This window comes from Miniopterus natalensis, chromosome 15 (assembly GCF_054644295.1).
Source record: "Miniopterus natalensis isolate mMinNat1 chromosome 15, mMinNat1.hap1, whole genome shotgun sequence".
NCBI classification, from domain to species: Eukaryota; Metazoa; Chordata; class Mammalia; order Chiroptera; family Miniopteridae; genus Miniopterus; species Miniopterus natalensis.
Window position 1 is genome coordinate 33,453,544 of NC_142095.1, and position 12,598 is coordinate 33,466,141.

The following is a 12,598-nucleotide window of genomic DNA, read 5'->3' on the forward strand; positions in this document are numbered from 1 at the left end:
CAAACTCAAGGAGGTGGAGGGAAGTTTAGGAGTTTGCTTTTGGATAATTTGAGTTTGGTGTGATGAGGAGACATCCAGACCATACTCTTTTACAACAGCTGAAGATATAGGTCTCTGAGTTTGGGCTCAAGGTCATGCAGGACAGAGCCCAGGAGAGAGGACCATGGAGATGGTGACATGGCTGCCGATCACCAAGAAGTGGGAGCTGAAGTCAGTAGTGTGTGGGGAACCGGCTGGGGCAGAGACTGAGAAGCCAATGCTGGTGGGAGTTTTGAAGGAAGGACTCTTCCCAGCACGGCCGCTTCTAAGAATTTACTTGACAGGGATCTCTGCCGATGTGCACAGTGATAGAGTACAAGGATGTTCACTGCATCATTGTCTAAAATATTGGGAGACTGGAGACGACCCAAATGTCCATCACTATGCAGCTGGTTAATGAATTATGATACATCTGGTATGTGGAACCCCAAGCAGCTGTCAAAAAGGGGGATGCAAGAGCTACATGGGCTGTGAAGGAAAAATCTCCCATATATTGTTAGGTGGGAAAAGCGAGATGCAAAGGTGTCAGTAGAATACCTCCATTTGTGTTTAAAAGAGAAGATACACTACCCAAATGCGTGCTTGTATATCCATAGACTGTTTCTGGATGGCGTCAGAAGAAACTTTGACTAGTAGTTGACTCTGGGCAAGGTCTGGGAGCCTGAGAGGCTTCTCTTCACTTTTACTGTGCTGGCTTGTAGGGCCCTGTAACCATGTATATTTAGTACCTTCAGAAAGTGAGCTCATACAAATAAATACAGAAGAAACTGGGTCTTGGGTGTCAAAGATGTTGGTGAGAGTGAGCACCGAGGGGAGCCACTGTGGGTGTCAGAGTCCAGGGTCAGCAGTGGGGCAAACATTGGGGGGAGGGGTCATAGGAGAAACTGAGGCACAGATTGAAAATCAGGGGGAGACTAGAAGGAAATGGGGATAGCTAGCTGGATTCATCACACACCAGTGTAGATGCATGGGATGGAACTGAAGGTTCCCTGTGAGCTCTGCACCTGAAGTCCTGCTGTGACTCTGCTGTGCTGTTGCATTGGGTCCCTTTTCTTTAGTCACAGAGCTGGAGCGAGGTCTGAGGAGATCCCTGGAATTGCCCCAGAGCTTTTGCTGTCTCTTAAGAGAACTGATATATGCAAGGGCTGCCTTCAGACATGTGATTCTTGGCAAGTCCAGGCCCAGAAGCTGAGAGAAAAGCTGTGGGTGAGGAGAAGGAGCCTGGTACTGAGCCTCCCCCAGCTACCATTGAGCCCAGGGGCTGCTGACCTGCACAGGGCAGGATGGAGGGAGGCTGGTTTCTGCCAGTCAGCTGCCTGTCATGCCTGAGGCTGAGGATGCTGAAAGGGAGAGCAGGGACCCTGCCCAGTTGTCAGGGAGCAGGGACCAGGACTCCCATTTTCAACACAGAAATTTCACACGCTGGTCCAGGCATCAGAATATTTACAATGATAATAATAATAATAATAATAATAATAATAAAAGTGACAGAATCCTAGACTCCTCAGGCTGGAAGGAATTTGGAGATAATTTGTTCATTGTTTTCTGAATTATGTCCCTCAATAAACTGAACATTTAAGTCACCTTGCAGAAAAAGGATTGAGGTCAACTAAACTACACTCTGCAGTCCACCTTAGAAAGTCCATGCATGTGAGGGTATAAAAGCCCCTGAAAAGTTCTGCAGTGAGAAAACCTGTCTCACTTTAACTTTTCCCAAATGTATTTGGTCACAGAAACTTCTGTCCCCTTTTTTAGTGTGGCACCCCCAGAGCATGCTTTGGGAAGTGTTTCTTTAGTTTGTTTTTTATTTTATAGATATGGTAACTATGTCTCCAAGAGTACATGGCCAGTTGGAGACACAGTGCAGGCGAGAACCTCAGTGTTCTGCCAGTGATCCAGAGGGCTATTTACCTGCACTGCTCTGATGAATTGAGATGCCAGAGCCTTATTTCTCAAACTGTGTTCTATGGAACTCTCATAAGATGTTAATGAGTGTTGAACTAGGGACACATATTCTAGTCACATAAACGTGGGACACACAGAATTAAAGAAAGATAAACAGGTTGATTGGCTGTGGGGTTTCTCAAAATCTTTAATACCGTGATGTCTCTGTGAATCACCAAGTAGGGTTCCCCAGTTTATATGGCCAGAGAAGGCTTTGTTTCATGGACACAAGTAGAGGAATTCAAGCTTAGATCAATAAGGTTTGTGTTGATTTCGGCAGTCTCCACCCCAAGCATTCCTGTCCTTACTGTGTCGAAAAGGAAATTTAATGCAACCAGTCACTTCTCTCCCTCTGACATTTGCTCTTTCATATTCCAGAGCAAGGAGATTGGCCTGCAGATGCACGAGGAGCTCCTGAAGGTCACTAATGAGCTCTACACAGTAAGTCCTGCTCAGCCTCTGCTGCCATTTGACATTGGGCCTCCTTTCTTCAGTGCCCAGGGCTGGAGGGAGGCTAACCGGAAGTCTGGAAGGACCCTGGGCCTTTTTGCTGTCGTGTGCCTGAGTGACAGTGAGTCATTATGGTGGAATGTAATGATTCACAACCCCAGCTCCTCATTCTCTACATATGGGGAGGGCCCTGGGCATGTTTACTTTGTAAAAGTTCCAGCTGTGGGAATGTGTTACCTACCAAAGCAGAAGACACAAAGTTGGGGTGGTGAGGGGCCATGGACACACAAGCTCCAGAGGAAGGAGTGGTGGATTTGGAGTCAGGTAGGACAGGCTGAAGTCAAGGCCTGCTCCTTGCTGACCGTGGGACCTTAGGCAGGCAGGTAGCTTGTGTGTGCTCAGTATTCTCATCTGCGAAATGGAGCACTGTTCTGAGAATCACATGAGGTGATGGGGGTGAGCATGCCTTGCCATCTCCAGGAAATAATTTCATAACATCACAATTTGTCCAAGAACTAACCTTGCTATCTGCTTGGAGGCAAACTCTAACTGGACTTGGGATGAATGTTAGAATCCAAGAAGGTGAGTGAATGGGGAACACAAGCACACTGGTTATGGTGCAGGAATTTCCTTGGAAGGTGATGCAGCAGGATTTCAAACCCAGATTTGTCTGTAATCAGTTTGTTCTGCTGGAATTCTACGTTACCTCTCCTGCTAAGAATTCCCTTTCTCTTCCTTTTTTCCCCTCTGCTTCTTGAATTCCTACCCATCCAAGCTCAAAACTCACCCTTGATCACAGAAGCTCAGCTGGAGCCATCACTTTTCTGAACTCTTAACCAATCTCTCATGCATGTGCACACTTCTCTCTCTCATTTCTTCTCTCAAATATGTTTTGATCGCCAGCCATGTACCAGCACTTCTGGAGGCTCTGGACACACTGTGAGAAAATGGCATAGCGCCCCCCACAGGCTTACCATCTAGACACCCTCCCTCCCAGGCCACATATCCAGCACATACTATGCTCTGTCTTGGGCTACTATATCATCCTTTCACATGCTTTACTCTTATCTCCCTGCCCAGATTCTAAACTCCTTGTGGGCAAACCAGTTTCTTTCATTTATTCATATATCCCTCTCTCCCTCCCTTCTCTGCTTCAGTAAGCACCCTGGGAACACCAGGGGTGTACAAAACACTTCAAAGACCAGCTCATGAAATGTTTGCAGCCTGCCGCTGTGCCTCTTGCAGCACTGAGTCCACAGCAGGCAGCTCCTGAATTTAAATGAATTTCTGGGCAACTACTGAAGACTCAGTGTGTAGTCAACAAGTGACCTAGGGAGAGGGTTGCTTTGCTGTTGGCACCCCAGTGTTCTCATTCTGTTGGTGGCGGTAACAAACATGGCACCAGGTGTTAGACTGATGGAATCAGACAAGACCTCCGTTCAGCCAGCTTGGTGCTTGAGTTCTGGCTAAGAAAGAATTCAGAGTCAAGACTCAAACTATAAGAGAAAGTTTATTTAGAAAGTAACAGAGGTAGAAGAAGTGAGTAGAAATGGGTAGGGAAGGTAGGGAAGAAATGGGCTCAGGAAAAAAGTTACAGAGGCAGAAGAAGGACTGTTGGAATTTGAGAAATGGTAAAGGTACAGGGCCTGGGGGGTGGGGGTAGGGAGGAGTGGAGGGGGAGGGGAAAGGCCCAGGCATGCTAGGGTGGAGATTTTAGAGGAGGTCCCGGGGGAGAGTCTCAATAGAATATTTAGCAGCTTTTCAGGGGTGTCCTTTAAGGGCTGTGGTCTCTACTGATTGGTTGACGCCAGGGGATCTTTAGCCAATGCAGCTGGTCCAGAGGTCAGCTGTGGCATCACTGGTCTGGTTTTGCTGCTTTTCTGGTTTTGTGGGTTTTCTGGGCCTGGAGCTGAAACACAACTGATGCCTAGATGTATTTGATGCAGGTCAGAACCTCATTGTCCTGGGGGCTTAATGCTTAAGAGCTATTCCCTAGCCCCCTTGTTTGTACTCCCTTTAAGGTGGTCTAACCTGCCTGACTAGCAACATGCCAGGGGAGGAGAGGTAAGGGGAGGGTCTGAACCTCATGACCAGCAATATGCTAGGGGAAGACAGGCCACTCTGGGGGTGAGGTTCTTGTTTTCCCAGTTTTGCCTTGGTGACCTTCTGTACCTGGCCCATTGTCCTTGCTCTGCTCATGCCCGTCTCACTGCCTACCACAACTCTTCTGCAGCAAGCAGCTCCTCCAAAATACTCACTAGATCAAAGGCAACAGAACACCACCTCCTCCATCTTATCCTATTTCCTCCCTCACTTTTCCTCCCTCCTTCCTTCCTCTCTCTCCTTTCCTCTTCCTTCCTTTCCATCTGTCTGTCCACCCATTTATCCATTCATCCATCCATCATCCATCATCCATCATCCATCCATCCGTCTGCCTTTAGAAATCAGCCTTTCTCCCTCTTTTGGTTTTGTTTTCCTCTGTGCTGCTTTCATGCTCAGGCAGGCTTCTCCTATGTGGCCACAAAGATGGTCTCCCCCACCCAACCCCACTGTAAGCTCATTTCCTATCAGCTTAGCGCCCCCTAGTGGAAAGAGAACAGTCCTTTCTAGTGTTTCCAGCAAAGTTTGGGGCTGTCTCTAATCTGCCTGGCTGGATCACGAGATCCATACACGGTGGTCAGATTAACATAATGTTACAAATTGGGCAGGCCTGGGTCTCATGCCCACCCTCAGGATTGGAGCCTGGTTTCAGTTTCTTATCAACCACATGGACTGAAAATGGGGAGGGGAATTCAGGGGATTTCCTCAAAGAAAATCGGGAAGTTGTTCTAGAAGAAGGAGGACTAGATGACCCTAGGCAGAGGAAAAACAACAGATGTCCACTGAGGAGTAGTTGGGGGGAAATAAGGAAGTAGCTCCATTGACTAGTGCTGAAACAAACCCTGCTTTCTCAAACCTGTTCAGCCCCTGCTCCTTTGGGACTTAATGCTCACACTGCTCCCTTTGTCTGGAATACTCCACCTCCCCACCCCCACTCCATGCGCTGTTCACCCAGCTAACGGCTACTTTTCTTCAAGGTTCAGTTTAGATGTCACTTCCTCCAGGAAGCCTTCTTTTAGTGCCTTGTACTTCCCTCATCATAGCACTTATCACACCATGTGTTAATCACTTATATAATTGTATTCCTACTAGAGAATGTATTCTCTGAGGGCAGAGACGCTATCTGTCTTCCACACTGGTATTTTCTAGTATAGTACCTAGCACATAATAACCTATTCAATAAAAATGCAATTATTGAAGGTATAGCTAGGCCCCACCACCATGTATATTTACCAGATCGAAGGCAGTAAAACTATACTTCCCCCATTTTATTCTCCCTCCTCCCCTCCCTCTCTCCCTTCCATTCACCTATCCATTCATTCACCCACCCACCTACCTATCCATCCATCCACCTATCCATCCATCCATCCACCCACCCACCCACCTGTTCATTCACCCTTCCCTTCATTTATCCATCCATCCATTCATCCATTATCCGTCCATCTATCCATCCACCTATCCATCTATTCAGCCATCAAACTCATTCATTCATTTATTCAAGCAAGCGTATGTTGATACTTGCTGGGCATCCATCTCTGCTTTAATACAGGGAATATGGCCATAAACGGGGCCCTGACCTTCATGGACTTTAACTTGAGTTGGGATGAGGCTGTTTATAAATATGCAAAATGAATAAATAAGATAGTGATGGTAACTTCTGTGGAAAACATAGGCCACACAGAGAGTGGGTGGTCAGACTGAAATTTAGGGACTTCTCTTTTCCTTTAAGGATGTCTTTGGTATGCATCAGCTCAGGGCCTCACCCACACACAACTCTTGGATGGCCCAGGGATGGCCCTGGGATATAGGAAGTGCACTTGGACTACACTGTTGAAACCTGTTTTCTGAACCTTATCGTGCCCCAGCGTGTCCCTTTATTGATATTGTCAACTTCCAGATTGCCTTTGACTTCTTTTGCATTTAAACAAGCATCTGAGGGGCTGTGCAGATAATACTTTCCTGTTTTCATGATCTGAGGATTTGGGAAGATGTAAAAGGCAAAGTGTACACAGCGGAAGGCAGTGTGATTACCAGAAAAGACAATGTCCACTGCTAAGAAGGCCTGCTGTCCCACTTGCTGTGTGGCTTTTGACAGTACACTTGCTATTTCTGGGCCCTAGTTTCCTTCAATGATAGGTTAATACACCAAGATTTCTGGAGGGTCTTTCAAGTACCTATGAAACTAATCTGGGTCCAAGAACAGTGTACTCAACTTCCATGTTCCTGTGCAGTGCTTCTCAGCCTTTGCTAGACTTGTTCTGAGGCACCCTCCTGGTAGGGTCTGGAGGTCTGGGAAGGGAACCCCCATCTGGCATGAAACCAGGTGGGTGTCTCTGAGGGGCCCTTTAGCCATCCCAGTTTGGAGACTGGGCATCAGCTAAACTCCTGCATCCACCTCTGCTCCCTTCCCAGCCCAATACTGCTCTCAGCCAGTCACTTTATAGTCACAATTTATGGGGCACCTTCCTATCCACCTCCCATCTGGTCTTCACCAGGCCGCACAGAGAGGCCAAGCCTCAGCCATTGTCACCCAGCAAGTGGTGGAAGTGTTGAGTCTCAAAACCAAGACTCCTGGGTGCCTGTGGGGCAGAGGGTCCTTTCATCACTGTATTGTGGTTTCCTCGTCTATAAAGCAGGGATCACATGGTACCCACCTCACAGGGTTTTTTTGTTTTTGTTTCCCAGTGAGAAATAAGTGCGTTCCTATATGTAAAGTCCTGGCAGGTCATAAGTGTTCAGTCAGTGTCAGCTGCTGTTGTCGTTGTTACTGTTAACACGTCGCCTCCCAGGATCGGACAGGGATGAACTGAAGTGAGACTTGGAGATAATAAAGGAGAGGCTTGCAAACTCTGAAGTAATAGATAAGTTTAAATATCAGTTAACATATCCTGGACTGGCAATATTGAGCAGACTATTCTAGGCTATTGAACTAAGGACCTTTCATGCTGACTCCTATGTTTCAGTTAATAAAAGAAATATATTTATCTAGAGGATTCTGGGTATAAGTAGTTAGTTGGGCTCATTTCAGAGAGGTCCCCAGGTAAACTCTTTTGTGACAGCTGTTGGACATAAGTCACCCTGGGCGTTCCAGTTCACTGATATTCTTAGGGTCAGGAATTACCTATTGGACCACATACCCTGTGGCCTCAGTGTGGTCAGGGCTGTGTTCTCCAAACATGGGATTTTTGCAACACAGTTCAGAGACTGCACTGGGAAGTTTGGCTTCTGGAAGAGCAGGAGGAGTGCTCTGTAGTTCAAGAATAGTAGAAAACTGGGCAAAGGAAACTATGAGAAGCTGAGAACACCCTGCTGGGATGCTGGCCTCGAGTGAGTAGAAGGACGCATGCATGGATGACTGGGCAGGAAGATCTAGCTGCAAATAGAAATGCTCTCTCTTCCTCTGAGCTACCCAACACAGATGATAGATTTAATGTTGAGATAAGCAGACCTCAGCAGCCGAAGTAGAAAAGTGAATGTAAGCAGGAATGATTGAACCCAGAAAGGGTGGAGTCCAGAAATGAACACCACCACTAGCATGGTGGAGAAGCAGAGGACCCAGTGGTGTCTGTGAATGTGGAGGGACAGAGAAAAGCTTCAAGAATGGGAAAGGCAGGCATCCTGGAGACAGACTTTAGCAGGCATTCCCAGCTCTTAGCCGCGTAGGGTCCTGGAGCCATGGCGTAAAGGAGATGGTTGAAAACAGGCAACTGCTTTGGTTATCCATAAGCCTGCAGACCTTCCTTTTGGCCACTAGATGTCAAGAACGCCTCAGTCCAGCACACTTTCTGGTGCCTTGAGTTTGAAAATAAAGCTTAGTGGAACGGGCATACGGAGTGGATGAAATCAGCAAGAAGAGAGTCTCTAGAGCTTTTAGGGCAATTGCAAATAGGCAAAAAATTGGGTGGAATGTAGACAAGGGGTCTTCTCACTAAGACCCACCTAGGAAAATGATTGCATTTTAAATTCATTTATTGTTTTGAAATTGAGGTTTTCAGGTTCAAAGAAGGAGGGAGAAACATGGTATAGAATATATATTTTTCCACAATAGTTAATGTGCTCTAGAATTTGCAAACATTTTCCTGAAGTCAAGTGAGTTCAGGGCTCTCAAACTGTCAGCCTAAACAGGGAGGCTGGTGATAATGGTCACTACAGTGGTGATAATGGTCACAAGCAGCTAATGCCTGCTTGGCTCTTACCTGTGTGACAGGTATTGTTCTCAGCACTCATCAAGTGCTCACAGCAAACCTATGAGGTAGGTACTATTATCGTCATTTTACAGATGAGGAAGGAGAGGTCAGAGAGGTTACGATTTGCCCAAGGTCACACAGCTTCTACAAGGCAGCATCAGGATTCAGCCCAGACATTTGGGCCCAGAGTCCATATTCTTACCTACCATGTTCTACAATAGATGTTGCTCCTGTTGACTCCTGACCCCTGGTAGAGGGAACTTTCTGAAATACAGATCAATGCTGTGATTTACTGAGAGTCACAGAAGAAATCCTCATTCTTATAAACTTACTCCACAAGAATTTAAATGAGAATAAATAAGGTTATAATGTTGGCCAGTATTTCATTCCAAGTTCCCTGACTTTTAAGGTCCTGGTTAGGCAGGAGCACATCCCATCCCCAGTGGAAGCCTCTGCTCTATTAGCTGCTGTAATTATCCAAACAACAGGAGAAAGGAATGAACAAGGCTGAGGAGCCATGGATTCCGGAAATTTCTTGTGTTTTTTAGCATAGAAAGATGATCATAAACTTGGCATTGCAAAGGAAAGTGTACTTTTAGTTGGGGACCAGGAGACAGGATATTGCTTTAAGGCTTCCAAGAGTATTCAGTTGCTGAGAAAGTTGGAATAAATTAAGGAAACAGTATGATATGTTAGAAAAATGGTGTATTAAAAGTCAGAAACCAGATTTCTAAATATGCACTTACTATATGACTCTCCACTCCACTCCTAGGTGTTTACCTAAGAGAAATGAAAACACATGTCCATGCGAAGAGTTGTACAGGAACATTCATAGCAGCTCTACAAAACTGTAGACAATTCATATAACTATCAACATATGAATAGATAAACAAATTGTGGTGTAGCCATAAAATGGGATACTACTCAGCATTAAAAAAGAACTTCAGATACATACAACACCATGGGAGAATCTAAAAAAAAAAAAAATGATGCTGAGTGAAAGAGGGCAGACCCAAAAGGGTTTATACTCTATGGTTTCATATATTTGAAGTTCTGCTGTGACAGGAAGCAAGTAGTGATTGCCTGGGGCTGGGGTAGGGGTGGGGATGGGCTATGGAGGGGCACGAGGATTTTTAGGTGTGATGTAAGTGTTCTATACCTTGATTGTGAGGTTGGCCACATGGATGTAAAGTCTGGAGACTGCTGATAATACTGTGCGATCTTGGGGAAGCCACTTTGCCCTTCTGGGCCTCAGTTTCCCTATTTATAAAATTTGGTGGTTGGATTAGATGGCATCTAGGATTTCCTCTGACTCAAAAATCCCCTTGTTATAACAATATCTTACTTTTATTATGGACACAGAGTAGCAACGGGCAATATGCTTTACAGAAAGTCAATGTATAGCCAAGGATGAGTTTAGTTCAGACAGCATAGAATATGTATTCGGTTACCCAACAGTGCTCCTTTTGGGAATTCATTTGTAGGCCAATTCTACTTTAGGAAACAGCTGAGAAAATAATTTTTATGTGAGTAAAAAGGATGTTCCCATGAAACTCCATAAGTACCAGAGGAGGGGCTTTCCTAGTGACTCTGGGGGAGGGGGCAGGGACATAAGAATAGTGGTGGGCAGACAAGAGAGGGCAGTCGAGGAAGAGCCAACTTTGCCATATCACCTCTGCGACCCCAAATGCTTGGGGACTGGTTGCCCTTTTAAATTTTCTATTTGTTAGTCCATTCCTGGCACTTAGTAAGGACTTAATCATGGTGGTGGTGGTGGTGATGATGATGATGAAGCTGCTACTGATGATCATCATCATTTCCAGTCCTCAGAGTGTTTGTGCAGAAGTAAAGAGCTGTGGGAGCTCAGAGTGTGTCGCAGGAAGAGGGCGGCCCGAGCCGACTGGACCCCAGAACTTAGGGGGCCAGGAGCACTAGAGCCTCCTGGGCTGGGCCCTCGCAGCCTGCTGATTCCTGCACTCGTGTGTCCCCAGGTCATGAAAACCTACCACATGTACCACGCAGAGAGCATCAGTGCGGAGAGCAAGCTGAAGGAGGCTGAGAAGCAGGAGGAGAAGCAGTTCAACAAGACAGGAGAGCTCAGCATGAACCTACTTCGGCACGAGGACCGGCCCCAGCGCCGCAGCTCCGTGAAGAAGATGGAGAAGATGAAGGAGAAGGCGAGTAAGGGCCCTGGGCAGGAGGCAGGCCGTGCTCCCTGGCAGCCTCGGCTCCCCTCTGCACCCAGAGGGCTGTGAGGGTAGAATAATGCTGCCTGCATCTGCTTTCTTAGAGGTCAGTGTCGAGGAGGAGGCCTGGCCTTGCGCCAGGGTCATCAGGCAGGGAGAGGCTCTCAGCTGACAAGAGAGATGAACTGTGAGGAGACTAACACCCTGCCAGCATCCTCCCCCTGGGGCAGGAGTCACCAGGCATTAGTGGGCCCAGGGGCTTGCTCTGGGGTCAGTTAGGTGGCTGGGGCTGGTTGGGACTAAGTGTGACCCAACAAGAGGGAACAGCACTGGGCTACCACCCAGGACCTGGGACCTTGGTAAAGAACCATCCCGAAACTGCCATTGCCAGAGCAGAGACGGGTGATTGGAATCACTGTGTATCAGTGCTGGGAAGTGCTTCAGTAGGACGTGGTGAAGGGAGTGCCGGTTGTGGAGTCAGATGCCACATCCATTACACCTCTCTGAACTTCAGTTTTAAAAGCTGACAGTGGTGGCAGATAAATTTCCCCTCTCATATCAACTCTGATGGATTGGTAGTGGCTGCCCAGAGCTCTGTATTGAGGGTCATGAGTCCTCTCCAGGCTTTAGCTAACAACAGTGCTGTGATCAATTAATAATGTCTGCCATGGCCAGAATTTAGAGGGGCAGTGCCCAGGTTGCTTTTTTGTCATCCTAGACTAGGTGACTTCTAAGGTTCTTTTCTTCTTAAAAGGCTATGATTTCTTGTTGAATTCTCTGCATTCATTCATTCCATGGAATCAGCAAACATTTCCTGAGCTCTTTCTATGTGCCAGACATTGTACCAGATGTTTATTTGGGCTTCAATGAGATGAATTCTATGATGATATGATCCTACAGCTCTTAAAAATTATAGGAGATTGAGTGGGAACAAGATCCAGCAGGACCTGGGTAAGCTGCAAAAGTAACCAGAGGCAAATAAAATAAGATTTCAGGGTGATTGCCAAAGGCAAAGAAAAATAGGCTCCACAGTATTCAGGCAGAGACTCAATTAAAAAAAATGGGCAAAGGATTTGAATAGACATTTCTCCAAAGAACATGTATGAGTGGCCAATAAGTACATGAAAAGATGCTCGGCATCATAAGTGATTAAGGAAATGCAAATCAAAATCACAGTGAGACACCACTTCACACCCATTAGGGTGGCTGCAATAAAAAGGCAATGACAAACATTGATGAGGATGTGGAGAAAGTGGAACCCCGGACACCGTGAGGGAGTGCTAGCATGGTCCAGCCACTTGGGAGAATATTTTGACAGTCCCACAAAATGTTAAACATAGGCCAAGTTACCGTATGACTCAACAATTCCACTCCTAGGTATCACTCAAGAGAAATTCAAATCTGTGCCCATACAAGGCAGATCAGGTCCTGACTTGCACATGAATGATCTTAGCAGCATTATTCATAATAGCCCCAAAGTAGCAGCAACGCAGATGTCTGTCAGCTGATGACTAGAAGAATAAAATGTGGCCTGTCCATGCAATGGAATATTATTTAGTTATAAAAAGGAACGGTGTACTGATTCATGCTACAACATAAATGAATTTTGGAAACAGTATGCTAAGTGAAAGAAGTGAGTCACAAAAGGCCACATATGTAGTATTCTATTTCTATGAAATGTCCAGAATAGAC

The 12,598-nt window shown here is 46.3% G+C and overlaps 1 protein-coding gene across 2 annotated transcripts in view; it reads left to right on the top strand.

Annotated features, from left to right (window-relative positions):
* Positions 1-12,598, top strand: part of SRGAP3 (SLIT-ROBO Rho GTPase activating protein 3) — a 216,020-nt gene that overhangs the window by 144,665 nt on the left and 58,757 nt on the right. For both annotated transcript variants that reach the window (XM_087825009.1, XM_016210005.2), the window contains exons 4-5: positions 2,362-2,424; positions 10,712-10,897. In XM_087825009.1, the coding sequence (XP_087681135.1) occupies positions 2,362-2,424; positions 10,712-10,897 (249 nt within the window). The remainder of the gene's footprint in view (positions 1-2,361; positions 2,425-10,711; positions 10,898-12,598) is intronic.